This window comes from Thalassophryne amazonica, chromosome 12 (assembly GCF_902500255.1).
Source record: "Thalassophryne amazonica chromosome 12, fThaAma1.1, whole genome shotgun sequence".
NCBI lineage: Eukaryota > Metazoa > Chordata > Actinopteri > Batrachoidiformes > Batrachoididae > Thalassophryne > Thalassophryne amazonica.
The window spans coordinates 21165780-21190443 of NC_047114.1; the positions used below are offsets into that span (position 1 = coordinate 21165780).

The 24664-nt window shown below is 42.5% G+C and overlaps 1 protein-coding gene across 1 annotated transcript; it reads right to left on the bottom strand.

Moving 5' to 3' along the window:
- Nucleotides 1–1648: 1648 nt before the first annotated feature.
- On the bottom strand, nucleotides 1649–23710 carry LOC117521393 (gastrula zinc finger protein XlCGF57.1-like). The gene is made up of 3 exons (XM_034182689.1): nucleotides 23565–23710; nucleotides 8925–9096; nucleotides 1649–3329 (listed from the first exon to the last, which is right to left on the bottom strand). Exon 3 carries the CDS (start codon nucleotides 3306–3308, stop codon nucleotides 1731–1733), a length of 1578 nt encoding a protein of 525 aa, XP_034038580.1. The 5' UTR covers nucleotides 3309–3329; nucleotides 8925–9096; nucleotides 23565–23710; the 3' UTR covers nucleotides 1649–1730.
- Nucleotides 23711–24664: the final 954 nt, after the last annotated feature.

Below are 24664 nucleotides of genomic sequence, written 5' to 3' on the forward strand. Positions count from 1 at the left end.
CAAGAACCTGATGGTCACCGAGTCCAAGCTCCAACGTTCCTCTGTGGAGAGAGAACCTTCCAGAAAGACAACCACCTATGCAGCAACCCATCAAACAGGTCTGTATGGTATAGCAGTCAGACAGAAGCCACTCCTTAGTAATAGACACATGGCAGCCCGCCCGGAATTTTTCATATGCACCTGCAAGACTTTCAGACCATTAAAAACAAATTCTCTGGTCTGATGAGACAAAGATTGACCACTTTGACCAACATGCCAAGTGTAATGTTTGGAGGAATCCAGGCACCGTCTCTATAGGGAAGCATGGTGAGATGAGATTTCTTGTCATTGTCATTACACGAGTGCAACAACATCAAAATTACATTTACCTTAGACAAGATACAGCAATTAATCCACAATTATTACTTGTTTACCGTAATAATGGCACGCATCAGAATTAAAGATAACACATTCATTTGACATTGTTTATGTGCACTAAACGTGAAGCAGTCCGTCATCCGAATTGAGGCAAAGTGGGTGAAGGCTGCAGCAGGAGGGCCTCGCACCTCCCATGGTGGTGGCAGCATCATGGTGTGGGGATGTTTTTCAGTGGCAGGAACTAGGAGACTAGTCAGGATTGAGGGAAAGATGGAGCAATGTACAGAGACACCTTGGATGAAAACCTTCTCCAGAGAGCTCGACCCCAGACTCGGACGATAGTTCATGTTTCAGCAGGACAATGACACACAACCAGGATATCAAGAGTGGCTTCAGGACAATTCTGGACAACTCTGTGAACGTGAGTAAGTGTCCCAGCCACAGGTCAGACCCGAAACGGATTGAACATCTCTGGAGAGATCCAAAATGACTGTGCACCAACGCTCCCCATGCAACCTGATGGAGGTTGAGAGGTGCTGCAAAGAGAAATGGACAAATTTCCCAAAGATAGGTGGACCAAGCTTGTGACATCATATTCAACAAGACTTGAGGCTGTAATTGCTGGTAAAGGTGCATCAACAGAGTATTGCGCAAAGAGTGTGAATACTTACGTACACGTAATTTCTTAGTTTATTTTGTAAATTGCCAAAAATTTAAAAAACTTTTTTTTCATGTTGTCATTATGGGGTGTTGGGAATGGAATTTTGAGGGAAAAAATTAATTTACTCCATTCTGGAATAAAGCAAACATAAAACAAAATGGGGAAAAAGAAGCGCAGTGAATACTTGCTGGATGCACAGTACATAGCCTTCATTTTCAGAAGCCATAAGTATAAGATGGAGGAAAAAAAAAAACCCATAAAAGGAGAAACACAGATGCCAATAAGTCATTAACAATACAGCTCTAAATGTGAACCTTAAATTTGTGCCATTACTAAAAAATGCATTCTATGAGCATTTACACATTTCCACTAACAAAAAAAAAAAAAAAAAAATATATATATATATATATACACACACAAATTTAATATGTAGACCATTTTATGTTTGAACTGCTTTTTGCCATAAGGAGAAATCACCCTTCTTAGCTACCCCCAAATGGCCACGAGTGACTGAGTAGGGTTGTTCGGTCTTAAAAGCAAATGCTTTCACCTTCCTTGTACATTCTAGGACCATTTACATTATATTTCCACTACAAAATACTAAATTAATATGCAGGCATTTTATGTTTGGACTGCTTTCTGTTATAAGCAGAAGTCACCTTTCTTAGCCACCCCCAAATAGCCATGAGTGACTGAGCTGGGTTTTTTGGTCTTAAAAGCAAATGCTTTTGTCTTCCTTGTGCATTATTCTGTGTCTGTTCAAACCGCGTTTATCTCCAAACCTTTTACCACACAAAGAACAGCCAAAGGGTTTTTCTCCTGTATGTATTCTCATATGTCTGTTTAAATTGCATTTGTCTCCAAATCTTTTACCACACTCAGAACAGCAAAATGATTTCTCTCCTTTATGACTTGCCATGTGTCTATCAAGATGGCATTTTTGACGAAACCTTTTATCACACGCGAAACAACAAAAGGGTTGTACTCCAACATGAATTCTCATGTGTACGTTCAGATCGCCTTTTCTTCCAAATCTTTTACCACACTGAGAACAGACAAATCGTTTCTCTCCTGTATGAATTTTTAAGTGTCTATTCAGATCGGCTTTTTCCCAAAATCTTTTACCACACTCAGGACAGCCAAACAGCTTCTCACCTGTATGAATCCTCATATGCCTGTTCAGATGAGTTTTTTCTCGCAATTTTTTACCACACTCACAACAGCAAAATGGTTTTTCTCCTGTGTGAATCCTCATGTGATTGTTAAGATTGTTTCTATCTCGAAATGCTTTACCGCATTCTGAACAGCCAAATGGTTTCTCTCCCGTATGAATTCTCATGTGTTTGTTCAGACTGTTTTTATCTTGAAATATTTTATCACACTCCGAACAGCCAAATGGTTTTTCTCCCGTATGACTTCGCATGTGTATGACGAGATAGCTTCTGGTTCCAAATCTTTTACCACAATCAGAACAACTAAATGATTTCTCCCCTGTATGAATTCTCATATGTACCTTTAGATTGCTTTTTGTTACAAATCTTTTACCACATTCAGAACAACTAAATTGTTTCTCCCCTGTATGAATTCTCATATGTACCTTTAGATTGCTTTTTGCTACAAATATTTTACCACATTGAGAACAGCCAAAATTTTTCATTCTTGTATGACTTATCTTTGTGTTCAAATTGCCCTTTTGTCTCCAACTTTGATCATACTCAGGACAGCAGGCATGTTTTTCATTTGTTTGAATTCTCCTGTGTTGCTTTGAAAAGTTTATATAACAAAATACTTTTCCACATTCAGAAGAATTAAACCTCCTAGCAATGACGCACTTGTTATTGTAAAGAGGGGTATCACCATTTTTCATGCAGCTCATACCTGAACAAGGTTCCCTGGTCTCCTTACTTCCATAATTATCACCAATCTCTAATTCAGAATTGCCTAAACTGCTGCCATTATTCAGCTGTAAACAACTAGATGGACTTAAGTTGTTGCTTGGTTGTCCAAAGCCATCTCCATCAGCTTGTGCTGTCCGTGTTCTGTGTGCAGTTGAGCTTGTTGCTACAGGCTCTTCGCCTGTGCTCTCCTCACTTTGGCTTTGATAAACCTGTGACGACTGTGGTTTTTCTTCGTCATTTTCACTCTTGAGAATGACAGCAGTGAAAGGTAACTTGGTGACATCAACCTCCTCCAGCTGGTGAAGCTGCTCTCCCTCTTGACTTGTCCAGGGTTCCTCTTTAATGGCCTTCTGGTCAACACTCAGATTCAACTGCTGCTGTTCAGGCAGCATTTCTTCTTTACTCACAAACAGCTGCAGCATGTCAAAGGAAGAAATTTAATTATTAATCAAATTAAGAACAGCATTCTTTGCTATTAAGATAACATAGCACACAACACTAAGTTCTTGCACTCATGTAATCCACACTGCCGTTTCATGGGTTTGACGTTATCATGTTGCATCGCTTAAAGTGCCGTCTTCACTGTTTGTCAACATGGCAACCGAAGCGCAACTTGTTAGAGTAACCTGTTTGCTCTTTTTCTTTTCTCGCCTTTCTGCATCAATGCGAAAAAATAGGAGACAGATTTCTTCGACGCATCGCAATCATGTCGGAGAATTTTGTGGTATTAATAATTAATTTAATTAATTAGTCATTAAGTAATTAATAGGTTAATTGATTGATATGAATAATAATACTTAAGTTCATATTAATTGATGTTACTAATCAATAATTATTAATTGATTAATTTAGAATTAATTAGTAATTCAAGAACACTTGAAATATATCAGTCTGTGTGGAATTATTATACAAGTTTCACTTTTTGAATGGAATTACTGAAATAAATCAACTTTTTCATGATATACTAATTATATGACCAGCACCTGTATGCATTTATGTTATGGGGTGCATCTAGTTCTGTTAACCTTATATTTCTTTTTCAAATTCTCCCATTTTTTTGGAGGCCTGGGAACTGCTGACTACTCTAACCAGCCCTATTTCCTTTAGAAATTTCCTTGACAAAAATAATAGTCTATTTGGACATCAGGTTGTGTGTTACACATATACATGTGTGTGTATATATTTTCCAACTTACTCTGATTGGTCTTTGGCTGACTGCTTAAAACGTAGAGACTTCTCATTTTCTGCCCGAAAGCGAATTAGGAGACGAGTGTGCTCAGGGCTCCCTGTTTGTTTACAAAATACACACATTACAGATCTTGAAATCCAACAGCAGGGATCGCTATTATCCAAAGATTTATGAACATAAAAATTAATATGCTTATCCTTTATCATGATTTTTTCCCACTGTGAGATATAAAACTGTCTTATCGTAGCGTTTGTGTGTACGAGGTCTGTTAGAAAAGTATCCGACCTTATTATTTTTTTCAAAAACCATATGGATTTGAATCACGTGTGATTACATCAGACATGCTTGAACCCTCGTGGGCATGCGAGAGTTTTTTCACGCCTGTCGGTTACGTCATTCGCCTGTGGGCAGTCTTTGAGTGCGGAGTGGCCCACCCTCTCGTCAATTTTTTCATCGTTTAGGAATGGCTCAGAGACTGCTGCTTTGTTTGATCAAAATTTTTTCAAAACTGTAAGGCACAACTGAGTGGACACCATTCGATAAATTCAGCTGGTTTTCGGTAAAAATTTTAACGGCTGATGAGAGATTTTGGTCTGGTAGTGTCGCTTTAAGGACGGCCCACGGCGCATGACGGCGATCTGCGCTTCGAGGCGGCAGCGTCTCGCCGTTTCAAGTTGAAAACTTCCACATTTCAGGCTCTGTTGACCCAGGAAGTCGTCAGAGAACAGAGAACTTTCAGAAGAAGTTGGCATGAGGAGTTTATTTGGACATTCCATTGTTAATGGACATTTTGTAATGAAAGAATGTGCGGGCAGAGTCTCATGTCGGGCCGGACCCGACCGCGGGGGGTCGCGACAGGAAAAACACCTCCGTTGGAAACCTTAAAGGGCAAGTTGGAACATGCCCAAGCTGTTAAACAATCTCAGTTACTCACTTGTTGAAAGCCATCAAAAGCCGACTGAATTTTACAAATGGTTTTCAACACGGAGGGGTTTTTCCAGTCGCGGCGCACACAGATTTTTTTGCGCGCACGTCTTTCATTACAAAATGTCCTTAAACAGTGGAATGTCCGCATAAAGTCCTCATGCCGGCCTCTTCTGAATCTTCTCTGTTCTCTCACGACATCCTGGGTGAATTAAGCCTTAAATTAGGATGTTTTCAGGTTGAAACAGGCCGACGACGGCGACTGGAAGCGCTGCGCGACGTCCCGCTCCGTGGGAAGTCCTTACAGCGACAGAAACATCCCATAATCTCTCATCAGCCGTTAAACTTTTCACCGAAAACCAGCTAAATTTCTCGAATAGTGTCCACTCGGACATTCCTCACAGGTTTTTTTGATAAAGCAACGCGCGCTGTCTCAAGCAGCGTGTGAAACAAAGGAATTCAGCCGAGAGGGCTGAACCACATCTCACTCAAGGCCTGCCCACAGGGAAATGACGTCACCGACACGCGTGAAAAAACTCACGCATGCGCACAAGGGTTCAAGCATGATTGGTGTAATCGCACGTCATTCAAATCCATATAGTTAAAAAATAAATAAATAAAAGTGTAGGTTTCTTATCTAATACACCTCATATATGTATTATAACGCCTCAGCACGAGTGAAGTTACGATATTCTTCAGAACAACAATATACGCAACATGCATCCAGCAGCATACACGTTGCTGTCATAGGCAACTGCCTGTCAAGTTTTTTGGCAAGTTATAACTTTGTAAACAGTGTAATTTTGTAATGAAAGCCACTTAGATTCGTGGGTGATTCTTAGACTACGGGCACTTATGTCCTTTGATCATATTGTATGAAAAACAGAAAAAAAAAGGGGAAATTTCACACTTTTATAGTTATCTTTACAATGAAAGTGTGTTAAGAAATTTGTTCTAGTAGTCTATGATAACTTTTTCACCTTTTTTCAGCATCATTATATACAAATATTGCCGTTTTGTGCTTGTCCCTCACCCAGACTTTTGATTTTCAATGATAAAAATGAATGGTAAAGAAACGTTTTTTTCTAATGTTTTAAAATATCTCTGAATAAAATATCAGTAAAATAATCAAAACATAATTGGGGTATTCAATGTCATACAACTGTTGTGATTTTTTTAAACAAAATGTAGTTGTCCCACACTATTGCCGTAATTTCCACCACAACACTAATGTCCCTTTAAACGGTTTGTATGAAAGATTGTTTGGGTAGTTTCTATGGAGATAAACAGTGACATCAGAGCACATGTATATAGCGCCAAATCACAACAAACAGTTGCCCCAAGGCGCTTTATATTGTAAGGCAATGGTGTGGTGGAAATTACATTTACAAGGCCAATAGTGCCCGTAGTTAAAAGAATCACCCTTGTGCAACTCTTTCAGTGCCATGTTTGTTTCTTTGGAGACAGCGGTAAGCTCCTCCTACCCCTCTAAACGGAGTGTGCATCCAGATTCCCTCCATTTGAAGAGGTCTGTAGCCCTCCGCCTAGCTCCAAAAAGAGAACTGGGACACCCCTCTGTCGTGCCCGCGTAAAACGGAGAGCAAGGGGAAGGGCCGAGGGGTAGAACTGAGATTTTGAAGAGAGGAAGAGAGAGAGAATGCAATGTTCTCAAAATGTTACATGAATGGACTCACGTTGCACGGGGGGAGAAAGAGAGAGCGCGCTCTGTTCTCAAAACGTTACATGAACGGACTCACGCTGCATGAGAGAGCGCGCACAGAGAAAAAAGCAGTGGAAATCATAGCTTCTTTTTTTTTTTTTAAGGCATCAGCGGACATTCTGTGACAACAAGTTTGATCCACAGAGCAGTGACATTTTCCCTGAGTAAAAGCAGGAAATCCAGTGTTGTTACATTCACTTTTGAACAATGTTTGACTCAATTATGCACGAGACAGTCCATTTGTGCGTGCGTGCATGTGCGAGGCTGCCGCCTGCAACCGTGCGCACATCACGTGCATTTGACAGTTAACCTGAACGTGGAAATGTCCTTCCGCTGGCTATCTGTCCATAAGGAGGAATGGATGGACTTTATTAACGTCACAATCATGACAGACTGGAGGAGGTGGAAAAACAAAACGAAGTGGAGTGAAGCAAAGCAGAGCTGCTTCTGGTGCCGCGCAAGACCCGCCATGAGAAGTGAACGGTGGACGCTGGACATGTACTCCTGCTGGCGATCGTCTGTGAGCAGGACTTAATGGTCTCTTAACGTGCCACAATCAACAGACTGGAGGAGGTGGAAAAACAAAGCAATGTGAAGCTGCTTCTGCTGCATACAACCCGCCGTGAGAATTGAACGGGGAACCATGGACATGTTCTCCCATGGCGATCAGTCTGTGAGGAGTGGACAGTGAACATGTCCTCTGACCGTGGAAGCTTGGCTCGCCTGTTCTTCCATGGTTTTGAAGCTTCACTGCCAGCAAAGCCCAGTGGGATGAATAAAATCTATCAATCCAGGAATGTACTGATAAAAGGATTTGTCACCTTGGTGTGTAGAATTGCGGAAGCCTTTCAAAATCCATCGCAATTGGCACGTCTCTTGCCTCTACTTCAACTCCGCCATAAGCACCATCGGCATTATTTTCGCTGTCAGAATGCTCCTGGTGTGAATGTTCATCCAAAAGATACGGCTCTAATCTGTAGGGTCTAATCACTGCTGCGACATCCTCTGGATCCGAGTCAGTCTCGATTTCCTCACAGAAACAATCCACACTTGAAGAGGAGTCAGTTCTCGATCTTGTCACTGTCCATGCTGAGGGCCTATCTGTTCTTGCTGTCAATCGAACAGACAAAGATGGGACTCTACAGGCTGTGATGTCACGGCATCACGTGACCGCTGATGGAATGCTGCCATCGCACTTTCCAAGAAACACACTTTTGAGAAGGCTGTACAAACTATTTCTCAGTGATAATGATTAAAACCACTTTCAACTTACTATACTGTATGTATATTTTTGATATTTATATCAGTTTTACCTCATTTTTTAGGTGTCATATCCACTTTTAAGTGGTACCAAAAATCTGCTTGGCTCATGGACTAAAGTTGGTATCAGACACTCACTCACTCATCTCCAACCGTTTAGTCTAATCAAGGGTCACGGGGCGCTGGAGCCTATCGCAGCAGTCACAGAGCGTGAGGTGGGGTACACCCTGGACAGGACACCAGTCTGTCGCAGGGCCACAAACACACAAACACATTCACACCCACTCGCACACCTATGGACAATTCAAAGATTCCAATCCACCTAACCCGCATGTCTTTGGATGAGGGAGGAAAACGGAGCACCCGGAGGAAACAGACGCAAACATGGGGAGAACATGCAAACTCCACACAGAAAGGCCACAGCCCGGAATTGAACCCACAACCTTCTCACTGTAAGGCAGCAGTACTAACCATTAAGCCACCATGCTGCCTGGTGTCAGACACAAATTTGTCAAATTAACTTGCAATTTCCAGCTGTGACAGCTCCCTAGGAAAAAAAAATGACTTACCACTGAAGAAGTGTTTGGCAGGTGTGTTGGGTATAGATACTACACTGTGGAATGTTCCGAGCCCAAGGTATTGTAATATCTAGAGATATTGCCTCCTAAAAACTCCCTTTTATTTGACGTTATAAAAATGGGTACTAAAATTAGCAAAACGTTGCAATCTTTGTCAAATCTAAAAAAAGATATTAAGATAAAACTTGCCACACATCCTATTAACTATATTATCTTAACGTGATTTTTTTTTAGATAATTCTGAGATGGTCAGGTGCGAAGCATTTGTTGAATCCACATGGAATGACCCCATGGCAGGTGAGTGCATTACTAATCGTTTTCTTTGAAGGAACTGTACCTGCTAATTCCAGGTCTTTCTGAAGCTCTCCACAAGTGGTCCTCGACTCACACAACTCTTCTGACAATTCTTTTCACCCCTGTCAGAAATCTTGCGAGGAGCACCTGGTTGTGTCGGTTTGCGGTGAAATGATGTTCGTTCCTGTCCTGGATTATGGCTCCAACAGTGCTCACTGGAACATTCAGAAATTTAGAAATCCTTCTGTCACCAATGTCATCAGTATGTTTTGCAACAACAAGGTTGAAAAGATCCTGAGAGAGCTCTTTGCTGTTATCAATTACGGAATGTTCCTTGTATAACGCCTTGGTAATGAGCCATCTTTTTATAAGCCATGAGTAGGGAATAAGATAGCTGTTATTATTTTGCACTGACAAGAGGCAAGATTACTTTCTAATTACTTATAGATTTCAGTTGGTGTCTTGGCATTTCATGCATATTTACACCTCCCTTTCTTCAGGTGTTCAATACTTTTTCCTGTGTCATTTCACATTCTTACATACAATTTATGAACATCTATGGTTTGACTTCTTTGTATGTGTGGATTACTTGGATTGCTACTGATATCTGATGAAAATTTCATGTCAATAGTACCTTTAAAAATATATTTCCTGAGAAAAATGGTGACGTGTTAAATACTTATTTTACCCACTAAATATATGATGCATACACACACATATAATCTATGATTTCTAGGGACAGAGGAATCTTATAACTTTACTCCATCCCCTATTCTGAGGAAAATTTCTAGCAGTGAGCACCTATCTTGCCATTTTTTGCCAGGCTTAGCTTGTTAAGAAATACAGTGAGGAAAATAAGTATTTGAACACCCTGCGATTTTGCATGTTCTCCCACTTAGAAATCATGGAGGGGTCTGAAATTTTCATCTTAGGTGCATGTCCACTGTGAGAGACATAATCTTAAAAAAAAAAAAAAAAAAAAAAAAAAAAAATCCGGAAATCAGTGTATGATTTGTTTTAACAATTTATTTGTATGTTACTGTTGCAAATAAGTATTTCAACACCTGTGAAAATCAATGTTAATATTTGGTACAGTAGCCTTTGTTTGCAGTTACAGAGGTCAAACATTTCCTGTAGTTTTTCACCAGGTTTGCACACACTGCAGCAGGGATTTTGGTCCACTCCCCCATACAGATCTTCTCCAAATCTTTCAGGTTTGGAGTTTCAGCTCCCTCCAAAGATTTTCTGTTGAGTTCAGGTCTGGAGACTGGCCAGGCCACTCCAGGACCTTGAAATGCTTCTTATGGAGCCCCTCCTTAGTTGCCCTGGCTGTGTGTTTGGGGTCATTGTCATGCTGGAAGACCCAGCCATGACCCATCTTCAATGCTCTTACTGAGGGAAGGAAGTTGTTTGCCAAAATCTTGCAATGCATGACCCCATCCATCCTCCCTTCAATACGGTGCAGTCGTCCTGTCCCCTTTGCAGAAGAGCACCCCCAGTGTATGATGTTTCCACCCCATGCTTCACGGCTGGGATGGTTATCTTGGGGTTGTTCTCATCCTTTAAAACATGGTAAGTGGAGTTGATTCCAAAAAGCTCTATTCTGGTCTCATCTGACCACATGACCTTCTCCCATGCCTCCTCTGGATCATCCAGATGGTCACTGGTGAACTTCAAACGGGCCTGGACATGTGCTGGCTTGAGCAGGGGGACCTTGCTGCCCTGCAGGATTTTAAACCATGACAGCATCATGTGTTACTAATGTAATCTTTGTGACTGTGGTCCCAGCTCTCTTCAGGTCATTGACCAGGTCCTCCTGTGTAGTTCTGGGCTTTCTCAGAATCATCCTTTCCCCACAAAGTGAGATCTTGCATGGAATCCCAGAAAGGGAAGATTGACAGTCACCTTGTGTTTCTTCCACTTTCTAATAAATAAACATAACATTTGTTGTCTTCTACCAAGCTGCTTGCCTGTTGTCCTGTAGTCCATCCCAACTTTGTGCAGGTCTACAGTTTTGTCCCTGGTGTCCTTAGACAGCTCTTTGGTCTTGGCTATGGTGGACAGGTTGGAGTGTGACTGATTGAGTGTGTGAACAGGTGTCTTTTATACAGGTAACAAGTTCAAACAGATGCAATTAATACAGGTAGAAAGTGCAGAATAAGAGGGTTTCTTAAAAAAAAATTAACAGGTCTGTGTGAGCCAGAATTCTTGCTGGTTGGTAGGTGATCAAATACTTATTTGCAGCAGTAACATACAAATATATATATAAAAAATACATTGTGATTTCCAGATTTTTGTTTTTAGATTATGTCTCTTACAGTGGACATGCACCTAAGATGAAAATTTCAGACCCCTCCATGATTTCTAAGTGGGAGAACTTGCAAAATTGCAGGGTGTTCAAATACTTATTTTCCTCACTGTACTTCACTAAGACTAGCTTGTAATAAAGTAGCAACATTTATATTAAACCATGACCAATAAATCGATTGGCCGATGATATCAATATGAGCGTTTCACAACCATATATATTTTTGATGATATGAAAACTATTTTTTCCTGAATAATCAATACAGAAAAACATGCTAGATGTTGGAAATTGTGTCATTACATTGTCTTTCAAGCACATGGCACACAGACAGCATTGTTTACGAGGGTAGGCTGAAAGGTTCTAAGGCTCACCAAGAAGGAGAAATGCCATTTCAATAAAACTTGGCATGCATTAAGTTCAACTCTTCTGATGACTGTTGTTTTCTTCCAGGTTGTGAGGTAGTTTGTGGTTCATAGCCAAGTTTGAAAGTTCGTGGTAGAGGGAAACGGCAAAAATGAACAAAATCTGGCATCGCGGTGTGATTAAGTAGCTGCATAAGAAAAGGTTAAAGCCCAAGGACATTCATGCGGATATGGCTGCTACATTAGGGGATGAAGTTCCCTCCATATCTACAGTGCAGAAGTGGGCAGCTGAATTTAAGAGGGGCAGAAAGAGCCTTGAAGACGACCCAAGCTCTGGGGGGCCTGCAACAGCCACAACCCAGAAAAACATTGACCTTGTCATGAAATGGTGATGGACGACAGACGATTAATCAGCTAGCAGATGCTGTGGGAATATCCTGTGAGAGAACTGAACACATTCTGCATGAAGAACTTGGAATGTCAAAGATGTCAGCTCGGTGGGTGCCACGTCTTCTGACGCCTGATCAGAAACGCACCAGGCTAGTCATGTCGAAGGCAAACTTGGCGCAATTTGAAGAGGATCCAGCCAATTACATGGAACGTTTTCTTACCCAGGATGAGTGTTGGGTTCATCACTTTGAACCAGAGACAAAAAAAAAAAATCAATCAATGCAGTGGAAACACCCAAGGTCACCACCTCCAAAGAAGGCCACGGTAATTTCATCTGCGGGGAAGGTCATGGTTTCAGTTTTCTGGGATGCCAAGGGCATTGTGTTCGTGGACTATCTTGAAGAGGGACAAACCATAAATGGACACGAGGCTATCAAAAAGAAGCGACCAGGAAAACTGACAAAAGGGGTGCTGTTCCATCAAGTCAATGCCCCAGCTCCCAAGTCAACAGTGGCCATGGCCACTATCCACGAGTGTGGATTCGAACTGGTAGATCACCCACCATACTCCCCTGACTTGGCACCCTCGGACTTTCATCTGTTCCCAAACATGAAAAAAAAACTTGGCTGGGAAGCACTATCGGAGCAATGATGAGGTGATGGCTGCCGTTGAGGACTATTTTGACTCTCAAGATGAAAGCTTCTATGCCAAGGGAATCGAAGCACTCAAGCACTGCTGGAAGAAGTGTGTGGAGTGACAGGGAGACTATGTAGAAAAATAACCCTGAATTTGTTCAATTCAACAACTACATCATAGTCAGCCTTAGAACTTTTCAGCCTACCCTCGTACAATGCTGTCAAACATGGCCGAGACCCTCAGCACCCTTTGGTTATATCAGCTGCAAGAGACACAAAATGACCAGCTGCCACTCATTTTCAAACAGAGTGGAAGTTGTCCAACAACTAGAGTCAAGTGATGCAGAGGTTGGTGCCAATTTATAGCTGGGTGGTCTGAGACAATGCACACTGTGTCTTACCCAAGGACACAGATGGGGGATTGGAACCCAAGTCTACAAATTGGCAGGCCCGCTCCTTGTCCAGTGAACTACCTGCTATGTCACCAACTAGGTGGGGCCAAAATAGATAAGTCTATTTTATGCAGCATTCCCATTCACACACCGCAGTGTGTGGATCATACACAAAAATGAGCATGCACAGAAATTTATAATGCTGTTTACTTACATACATGCAGATGTCGAGGGTGTCAAAAGTGGACGAAATGAATCATTAACAAGGACTTACAAAGGTGTTTAATCATATTTCATTAAATGTAAAAAAAAAAAAAAAAAAAAAAAAAAAAGCCAGAAAGGCCCATTGTGCTCAGCACAGAGAGGCCAACGGCCCATTCACATTTTTTACCACTTGAATCCCTGAAGAGGGGAAGTTTCACTTTTAAGCCCATATACTTTAAGAAATCGAGTATCTGAGTTGTTCTATGTTTCAGAGATAGGTTAGGTTTCATCTCTCAAAAGCCGTCTCTCAACCACAGACTTTAGATATACCGGACAAAGCCTGTGTGACTTCATCCACTGGTTTTCTATAGAGATCCAGAAAAGCCAAAATTACCCTCTTGTCCGAGTGTCACTTAATTTGCCACTCACTCTCTGCCTGTCTCTCTCCCTCTCGCTTGCTCTCTCCCTTTTTCTGTTTCCCTCGCTTTCACTCTCCCTCAGTCTCCCTGTCTTTTTCTTCCTCTCTCACTGTTTTTGTGCTGCGCAAACTTCGAACTTTTGGGAAACACAAAGCCTTTCAACTGTAAAATAAATGTATCATCATCGACGCTCACGTGCAGGATTTTAATGGAGACTTTTTCCCCTTTCAGTGGACAGAAGCTCTCTTTGGCTTCTCCTCGGCTACATGCTGAGCTGGCATTTCACAGCATCGGGACAGTGAGGCGGCTAACTTTTTAGCACACATTTTCAGCAACAATTAAGTCAATTTTTCAGAAAATCCGTGCTCAATGAACAGACATTTTTTGTTTCCGCCTGTCTGCATATATAGTTTTGGTAAATGCCATACTGGCAGAACCATTTACAGTTGTTTGTAAAAGTTTGGGCACCTCTGATGATTTCCATGATGGTTGTTTGGATCAGCAATCTCAGTTAAATATATCATATCGCAGACAAACAGTGATATTTAATAAGTGAGTATGCGTAATAGGACTAGGTGTTAAATATCCCTTAATGATCATGGGGATTTCCTCTTAAACCCCTTTCACAACGGGCCTGCTTCGAGTTGTTTCATGCTGCGTCATGACGATGCAGGAATGTCTGCATCAGGTGCACGCAGCAGGGGGGCAGAGAGCAGGTGAAAACGCAGAGGAGAACCTGTAGGCAGTCTGGCTGCAGCCAGACTGTGCACTCTGATTTCTCTTCTAGTTATATTTGTTCTTGTGCAGGGCTGCACTCTGATTTCTGTTACAGTACATCTTTCTTCCTTTGACCACGTGCTGTGCGCGTACAAACCGTCCATGAGTAAATGTGGAGATGTCTGGAGTTATACTTGATGTGGACATGTCCTGTCTCTGGTAATCAGTCTGTGAGCAGAACTTATGTCCTGTTTTTCCCTTTATTTAACACAATTATGAGAGAGTTTGAGGGGAGAGCAAGGAACTACCTGCAGCCAGCAGTTTTTTTTCTTTTAATTGTTCACATGTGCGCGTGCAAACGAATCATCCGTGAGTGGACTGAAGATGTCCGGACTTTTTACAAGATGTGGACATGTCCTGTCTCTGGCAATTAGTCTGTGAGCAGGACTTTTATGGACTTTATTTAAACACAGTTGAGAGAATTTAAGAGGGAGGAGCTGCAGCCAGGATGAGCATGTTTTTTCTGTGCTCTTTGAGCGTGTAGTTTTAATGCATTGTGTACACGGGATAAAAAACAATCCTGCAGGACTTATACTTCGGGAACAATGGGAACACAGCAGGAATCAAATTGGCGTCAGGTAACATTGTATTGCGAGGGTGTGGCTTCCAGTCACGTTGAGTACCGTTGCTTTGCCCCGACTTGCATTGAAACCACTTCCTTTCTGTGTCCTGTGCTCCATGCAGAAAAAACTAGGTAGGTTGGTGGTGTCCTCCTGGGTGGTACTTGGTTTATCTCCAGTAAGACACATCATCAGTTGTGCACCCTGGGGTCATTGGGTTTTTCGGCCTTTATCACACCCTGACCTTAGGACGGCTCACCATAGGCTGATCAAACCTCCTGGGTGTGTGTCATACTGGAGGTTCCATGCATAGGCCTCCACTTCCTCCCTGTTGCTAAGGTGGGAGCAGAACCTCTGGCAAAGGGATCCCGGGATTCTGTGAGGGTCATTTCCAATCTTGCATTGGAGCATTTGTACTCCTCCACTAGGCTTGAGATTCGAAGAGAGAGAGCTCCGCTGCCTTACAGTCCTATGTTGCTGAGGCATCTGGGCAGTCCAAGCAACTTCCTCACCTGTGTATTTACCAACCTCTCCAGCCGGTTTGCATGGGATAGGTTGACCTTTCATAGATGGAAACTGGCCACATGAAGCGCGGCAGCAGCCCAAACTGAAAACACCAGAGCTTCAGCTTCCCAGGGAGAGCAATGCTGTTTATTTGCTTGAGGCCACTGATGGTATCTCACCTGAGTTGATCCACCTGGTCGGAGTCTTTGAGCTCTGCATTATACCAATGCCCAAGACTTTTGATGCATTTCTCCAGGATCGCTGGTATCGGCTCATCGTTGATATGGAACCTCTCGTTGGTGAGCTGGCCTTTAACGATGGAGATGCTGCGGGATGTGTTTGGCTTAATCTCCATCTGTGCCCATCTGATGTTACCCTGGAATTTATCCAACAGTCACCTGGTGCATACCTTTGTAGATGTTATGGTTGTCATCAGACATGGGGCCAAATACAAAAGTATTTGTATTTGAAAATACTTAAATACATTTTTGTGAGTATTTGTATTTTCTGATTTTGAATTCAAAGTATTTGTATTTCAAATACATCGCCGATCCCAAGTATTTCCAAATACTTTTCAAACCTGGGAATCTCTGTGACACCGTGTTGAGACACACCAGAAAACTATAAGCTCCGCGTTATTGTGATTGAGATACAATAATACAATATGCTGAGATGAGAAGATATGACATTTTATTATTGTTTTGTGATATGGTGGATACAAAAGGATGCAATATTGATGGAAACAGAATATATATTGTGATAGTTTGATTATTGCTTTTGATATTATAATAGTGAATTTGTGATAAAACATTCAATCGTTTACTTATCAATAGTATTTGGTCATGCTATTTTCACAATAAAATGTCACCGGTTTATCAGTTTTTGTGTTGATTTGTTGTTTATAGTTCATAGAAAGTATTTGTATTTGTAATACTCAAAATATAAAGTACAAAGTATTTGTATTTAAATACAATGCAAAGTATTTGACCCCATATCTGGTTGTCATGTCATCTGTAAATGCCATGATCGGAGGAAGGCATATCCCACTCTTCAGGCGTATGTAAACATTTGGGCACCCCTGATGATTTCCATGAATTTCCTTTATAAATCACTGGTTGTTTGGATCAGCAATCTTAGTTAAATTTATCATATAGCAGGAAGCAACCCCACACACTAGGGGAAGTACACAGGGTGCTGGTGTAGACCCACAAAAGGGGGCGCCCCAGAACCACACCACCTGGGCCACAGCCACCAAGGGGAGGAGCGAGCAGCGATGGGGATGAGGGGCAAAGGAGCCAATGAGCCAGCATGACTGAACAAAAAAGCCCAGGCAGGGATCACCGAGCCCAACAAGGACGGGATCCGGCCCCCAGACAAGGGGCGGGACCAAAACCCCGAGTCAGGAAGCACACAAGACTCCCCCAACAACCAAGAGTCCCCCAACACAGCCAGCAGGACCCCCCCTTAAGAAAACACCCCAGCCTGTCATACAACCCCCCCCCCAAACACCAAAGCCCAAGATCAGGAGACGACTCAAGCGAGAGCGGAGGAACACCCCACCCCACGGAGATCATGGCTCCCCTCCACCCAGTGTCATCACACGCGCCCCAGCGCAACCTCTGCCCCACAAGCCCCAGAGTTGAACCCCAAGACCATGGCAGAACCGGACAGACGCCCCCCCCCCCAGACATCCCCATCTATCCGGGGCCAACCCAACATGCCACACTCACCCTACCTAACAAACCCACCCTTGTTATTATAATGAATCTCCCTTGATGGGTGCGACCCCCTAAGTGAGCAAGGATAAAGTGTTGCATTAAAAAAGCAGGGGAGGGATGGCAGATGGGCAGACTGCCATGGGAGGCTGCGGCACACTGCTGCACCACAGCCTGCCCTGCAAGCGCCCCACTGCCTAGTGACCCCAACTCTAAATTGGTTAATGTGTTTACTAAATGTGTAGAAATAAAGTGTGTGGATTAAAATGGCAGGGCAGGAGCGGTGGATTGTGGCTGCTGTGGGAGGCTGCAGCACACAGCTGCTCCAGAGACTGCCCTGCAAACCCATCACCAACACCTGACCGCAAAGCTATATGAACCCTATAACGTGTGACTTAAAACCCAATATAATGTGCATGCAAGTACTGAGCTCATGAATTGCATTAAAAGGATGTGACACGTGAAGCCAAGCAGATGGCGGAAGGGAGAGGCGTGGTGCAGGGAGCAGGCCGCACACACCGTCCCCCGCGGCCCACCCTCAGACCCAAGGGAGGCACCAGGGCAACAACGAGACGGGGAAGAGGTGGGCAGTCCCGGAGGAGCGCTGGAAGCCAAGGGGAAGTACAAACCAACAGGGGGACAGAGGGCCAGGCAGCCAGAGAAGGATGAGCCACCCCGCAGGGCAGTCCCCCAACCATGGAGGGTCTGAGATGAGGCCCAAGAGCAGCAGGGGCAACCGAGGAGCCACTGGGAGACAGGTGGGCCCCACAAACCCGGAGGGAGAGGCAGGGGCATGGAAGGCCACATATGCGCTGAACTCTGGGGAGAGGCACCACCCCTGCCCAGGCACCGGACTCCAGTCCTTCCACGGCAAAGCAAACAAAACCCCCGCACAAAAAGGAACAAACAGACAATTTAAACCCAAGAGCCGGGTAGAAATTTGTTGCTAACCACAGCTAGAACACTGCGGAAGAGAGCTCTCTCAAACAGTCTGGCTTCAGAAAACCTCCCCCTCTCCTCCTTCCGCTGGACAGTAAACAAGCAAAGAGCAAACAACAGCAGTTGAGAGGATTCACAGTGACTCTTCTCTGGTATCGGAAAATGTCGCTGGTTGGATCAGTATTTTCCGATACGTGAATTACGTCGGTAACGGAACCCGATACCGATCCGGGATCAGATCGCTCCCATCCCTCGTTGAGAGCCCTGCCCACACTGATTCATGCTGAGCTAATTATTGCATAAATAGGTGGTGTGAGGGTGGATCTGTGTGTGATGCAAAAAAGTTTAACACGCCCTTCTCAGAGAAAACCTGAACCCTCTTGGCCCCTTCTGGAATAAGTTGCCCACCCCTGGCGTAGGTAGATTACATGGCATTAAAACTGCCCCATATCCAGGGGGAGGTTGGGGGTTCAGCCAAACTGCCCACTATGCCCACTTTTAGCGTTTGATGCCGCAAGCTGTTCATCGGCTGTTTTGTGCAGCAACTCTGAGTTGAAAAAACAGTTGTCATCATCTCTCCGTGTCTCAAAGTGTGGTAACTACAGCACACCTGCAGTGAGCTTTACAAAAACAGTTTCACACTTATTTTCTTTCAAACTCTGTACCACCCTGTGAATGTCCTTGCTGTGGTTAAATTAAAACAGCTAAAGACTGGCTATGTGTTAACAACAAATAATCACGCTTTTTCTTCCAAATGCACCTAAAGTCTTTCTGAGGACATGATGTAAAAAGCGCTGATAAACCCTTCTTACCTGTAAATTAGGTCATGCTTTCTGTATAAATAGGTTATCCAATCTTCCTGCTCAGATGGCAAACCAGGGGCAAATCCAGATGGAAAGAGGGTATTGCAGGGGGAAAACACCCCCACAACACCGCTAGATTAAAGGTCAACTTTTGAAGACATTTTTTCCTACTACTACTTATAATAATAATTTTAACAACTAAAATGTTTAAGTCAGTTTTACTACAGTTCTGCACTAAGTGTAACTGATGAGCCAATGTATTTTTAGCATTTGTAATGTAGATAGATCATTTTGACTTGGTCATTTTAAAAGCGGCTCACAAGCCGAAAAGTCTGGGCATCCCGATTTAGATTATATATTACAACAGTTCACCACACAACAAGCCAGATTATTCCAGGTATTTAAAATAAAATATTCCATAATAATAAGAACTTTATTCAGGATGGTCCCCATAAATACAGATGGGCAGCACAATATGAACATACCCTATATTTCTTTTCAGTGGAGTCCTCACATGACCACTCAAACTTCTGACTTAATGTTTCAAATATTAAAACCATTTACAGGTTAAATACTGTACAAGTGGACAAGTGAAATATTAAAATGCAGATTTAAAGTCAACCTGAAGATATTACAGCTGTGACTTAGGTCAGAATACAATAGGCGCTAGAGAGCATCACCAGTCCATAGCAATTATCGACATTATGTTATGTCTTTATTCTTCTCTTTCTCTGACAAAATTTTACACATTCATATTTGGTACTGGATTGAATATCAGGAGGCAGAGAATAGTTAAATGGATTTTATTTATTTGTACGCTGATAATTATTTTGCTTTGAGCTGAGTTTGACCTGTGGTGGAATTACTCTATTTATGAACAGACATATCATTATTATCTTCTTTTTTTTAATTGGTAATTGACAGTGCAAACTAGACTTGGTAAGGGTGTAATTTCACGGGTACATTCAGAATTTGTTTCCAATAAACCAAGTTTGACATGTTTAGCTTTAGGATTAAGAACAATATGGTTTGACAAAGGACAGAGCTGATTTAAATTTATGGACAAAAATAACTCGCCTGTTCATTAGGGCTGTCACGATTAGGAATTTCTGGAGATGATTAATTGTCAGACAAATAATTGCGATTGATGAATATATTGTCTATTTTTTTTCCCCCCTTCTTTATATTCTACTATTGTAGTATAATTACACAACTCTGGAAGAATGTTTGGCTTCTGTGAGTGGAGAAACTGGGAATGTTGCAACATTTTTATTTTAATTTTACATTTCTGAAATTGTTTCTCCTCATCAGTCACGTTTTGTGCTTAAACACTGCATTAAGCTCAAGATTGAACAAATAAATACCTTTGGAAAATAACAGCTGTTAAAGTTCAGAGTTCTCACCTGCTTTTTGTTATCTGTGCGTCTGAACATCACCACAGCTTCTCCATGTCAGGGTTTTTTGTGGCTCAGTTCATTCATATATTCTCATTTTTTAAATATGTTCTCAAAGCTATTTGACCGTTTATTTCATCTCATGATCTCATCAATGCAGCATACGACGCGCACATGGTGTGAACAGGACGGTAACGGCAGAATCACACCTTTAGAGAAAGTTCAGAGAGAAGTAAAAGCAGCTTCACGTTTTGTTTTTGTTTTTTTAACTTATTCATTCGGGTTAAAATCCTCTGTTCTGCGCTCGATGCGCACTGATGGTTCTCAGACTGTAACGTATCGCGCCTGCATTCAGGAATCTCCCTCACGCACCCCCTCCCTCCCAGTCTGCAGCCTGTTGACTCCGCGCGCGTGTGCACGCACACACACACACACCTCCGCATTTTAGACGGCTTTTGAAGAAGACGGCCACCGTTTTAATCGGCCGTCTCATTCAAACGACAGGACGGATCACTCTTCAGCCTCCATGTTATTGTCCCGCCTTAAGATGAGAGCGAGGCCGCAGCACAATGACGTCAGATTCTGAGTCGTTTTATGCTTTGTGGATAAAACAAATAATTCACGATAATCGCGAATATGAATAATAATCGCGATTGCCGAATATTGTAATAATTGTGACAGCCCTACTGTTCATTTGATTCAAATCCTGCCCAATAAAAAATTGTTGCTGAATGAGTCCACGGAAGCAATATCATTAAGACATGAGATCAAAATTTATACACGCAGACCTGACTGTGGCTGAAAGGTACATCCAGGTTTTGGAGCAACACACGTTGCCGTCCAAGCAACAATTTTTTCAGGGACGTCCCTGGTTATTTCAGCAAGACAAAGCCAAGCCACATTCTGCACATGTTACAACAACGTGGCTTCGTAGTAAAAGGTTGCAGGCACTAGACTGGCCTTCCTGCAGTCCAGATCTGTCGCCCATTGAAAATGTGTGGCGCATTATGAAGTGCAAAATACGACAACTGAGACCCCGGACTGTTGAACAACTGAAGTCATATATCAAGCAAGAATGGAAAAGAATTCCACCGACAAAGCTTCAATAATTAGTGTCCTCAGTTCCCAAATGCTTACTGAGTGTTGTTTGAAGGAAAGGTGATGTAACAAAGTGGGAAACATACCACTGTCCCAGCTTTTTTGAAACATGTTGCAGGCATCCATTTCAAAATGAGCAAATATTTGCACAAAAACAATAAAGTTTATCAGTTTGAACATTAAATATGTTGTCTTTGTGGTGTATTCAATTGAATATAGGTTGAAGAGGATTTGCAAATCATTGTATTGTTTTTATTTCCATTTTACACAATGTCCCTACTTCGCTGGAATTGGGGTTGTACAACAGCACTACCTCTGACCTTGATGACATGAAATTTAGGGTTCCACAGGGGTCTGTTTTAGGCCACCTGCTTTTCTCCCTTCATATAGCACCCCTTGGTCACATTTTGCGCTGTTCAGGGATTACCTTTCACTGCTATGCTGATGATACTCAGTTATACATGTGATAACTGCTGGTAATCTCATCCATATAAAATCCTTAGATGATTGCCTTGGATCAGTGATAAGACAGATGTCAAGCAACTTCCTACTTTTAAACTCTGAGAAGACTGAAATGATGGTTCTTGGTCCAGTGAGATATAGGCATCAATTTGACCAGCTAATGCTTAGCCTGGGCTTGTGTGTCATACATCACACGACAAAGTGAGGAACCTTGGGGTAATTTTTGATCCTATGCTGTCCTTTGACCTCCACATTTGAGATATTACAAGGACTGCTTTCTTCCACCTGTCAAATATTGTGGATTCGTCCCATCCTGTCTATGCCTTATGCTGAGACCCTACTTCATGCGTTTGTCTCTTCTTGATTGTACTGTAGATTGCCACAGTCCAGCATTAGGGGTCTCCAACTGGTTCAAAATGCTGCTGCCCGACTTCGGACACGAAGCAGAAAGTTTGACCACATTACACCCATTTTACCATCTCTTCACTGGCATCCTGTCTCTGAGATCAGATTCTAAGGTTCTACTACTAGCCTAGAAAATTGTTCATGGACTGGCACTTCCCTACTTAGCGGACCTAATTAAACCCTATGTAATGACCCGGGCTTTGCGTTCTCAGGGTGCAAGACTACTTTGTGTCTCTTGGGTGAAAAAAGTCTGCAGGTCATAGAGCTTTCTTATCATGCCCCTGTTCTGTGGAATAATCTTCCTGTGTCAATAAAAGTCAGATTCTGTAGAGACTTTCAAGTCCAGACTTAAGATGCACTTATTTTCCCTTTCGTATGGCTAGCATACTGCTATCGTATGTTACTATGCTTTTTACTCTTTTAAATTCATTTTATTAGAAAACGGAGCAGGCCGTGGCCTCAGTTTTATCTAAATTCTGGGTCTTTTAGTGACGCTTCAGGCTAGTGGCCGGCGATCACCTTGGTATTTCTTGTTTTTCTTGTTGCTTAGTGCTGACAAATTTTATTGTATTTATTGTCTTCCTGATGCCTGATTTTTTTTTTTCTCCCCTCTTTAAGGTGTGGCTCCATCCAGAGAGGGTGTGGTGTCTGTTCCTGCAACCCTTCTGTCCTGTGCACGGGCAAAATTTCCTGTATATTGGTTTTGTGAATTGCTTTGTAAATTGTGTCAGTTGCATGGCCCAAGCAGAGGGTCACCCTTTTGAGTCTGGCCTGCTTGAGGTTTCTTCCTCAAAATCATTAGAGAGAGGTTTTCCTTACCACTGTTGCCTGTCTGCTTGCTCTGGGGATTGGTAAAGTTAGACCTTACTTGGTGGGTGCAGTTTTTACAGATATAAGAATAGAAAAACAAGTTTATTGTATTCATTATTAGTTCTCTTCCTGTGCCGATTTCTTCACTTAAATGTATACCATGTATTTGCTTTGTAAGTCATCCTCCCCCTGCGAACAGCCACTGCGCCACCCCCCACCAAGAAAAAAAAAAAAAAGCCGAGGCCTCAAAGACCACAGATGCTTGTACACCAAACATGCATTGCCTTACCAGTTTAATAATAATAATGCGCAGTTACATATTAGGGATTAAATGACCCGGAAGCGACGCGTCTCGGAGCCGCTTCAGTACACAAAGGAAGCATCGAATTACAGCTCCGTTAGCTTGGCTTCAAATAAACATGAAGGCAAACGGGAAGCAACACTTCTAATTTGTAAAAGTACGTTTTTAGTCCCTGGGTTTGTTAAGAGTATTCATACGCTCTTACCTTTTCGTGACAAGGCCTACAGGATAACGCACGGGTTGAGTGTGCAGTGTCGGCACAAAACATTCGGAGGAAGGGGGTCTCAGCGCCCGGCGGTAGTGTGCAGCACACACTACTAGGTAGCGAGCATGCTGCATCCTCTACCCATGTCTATGTCCTGTAACACACGCCACTGCTCAGAAGCTGCAGTGATCGTTCTCAGTTGGGCCGAACCACTATTAAGCTTTGTAATATTCTGTGCGCATGCGCGCTGTGGCCTCATCAAGAAGCGATCACTACACCTAAAGTAGTCCCACAGAATTGAATAACTGCACTGCAAAACAACGCATGACTTGCCGATGTAATAATTTGACAATGTTTTAAGTCTTCTTCGAATTGATTCCGGCAGGCTATACGCTGGCGCAATGTTTTAAGTCATTTGAATAGCAAGAATTTCAACTAAATCATGATTACTTACCCTCTGAATTGATGCATTCGTGTGGCTTCGCACCATGTTGGATGGCTTCTTGTTTACATCCGGGAAACTTCGACAGTAGTCCGGCAGACTTCCCACAACACACACACACACACACACACACACACACACACACACACACACACACACACACACACACACACACACTCACTCACTCACTCACTCACTAAATATATATATATATATATATATATATATATATTAGGGATGGGCAACGTTAACGCGCTAACGTTGCGTTAATTATTGAGGTCATTATCGCCGACAATTTTGTTCCCTTAACGCTGCGGGGTTTTTTTATAGCCTTTTATGGCTGTTGCTCGTTGCCTTTTATTTTGAAAGCGTCAGTCGGGGGCGAATTTATGCTGCTGCTTCCTGCTGATAGCTGAGTTCACACAGAAAACGACACGAGGATCGAGAAAAGTACAGGCTATGCAATGCACAACAAAACAAAATGCAGAAAGACGCCGAACGTTTGAATGGACATTTTCGGTACAAAGTTCTACAGGATCAGGCCCGGATCCAGACCGGTTTGGATCGGTCAATTTTTTTTTTTTACGCATCGTTCGTCATCAGTAAAAAAAATAAAATAAATAAAAATCTTGAATAATCTCGAATAGCCGAACGTGTC

What these genes read in the sequence shown, in the direction of transcription:
- LOC117521393 (XM_034182689.1), bottom strand. Translation starts at nt 3,308, where the DNA reads ATGCTGCCTGAACAGCAGCAGTTGAATCTGAGTGTTGACCAGAAGGCC.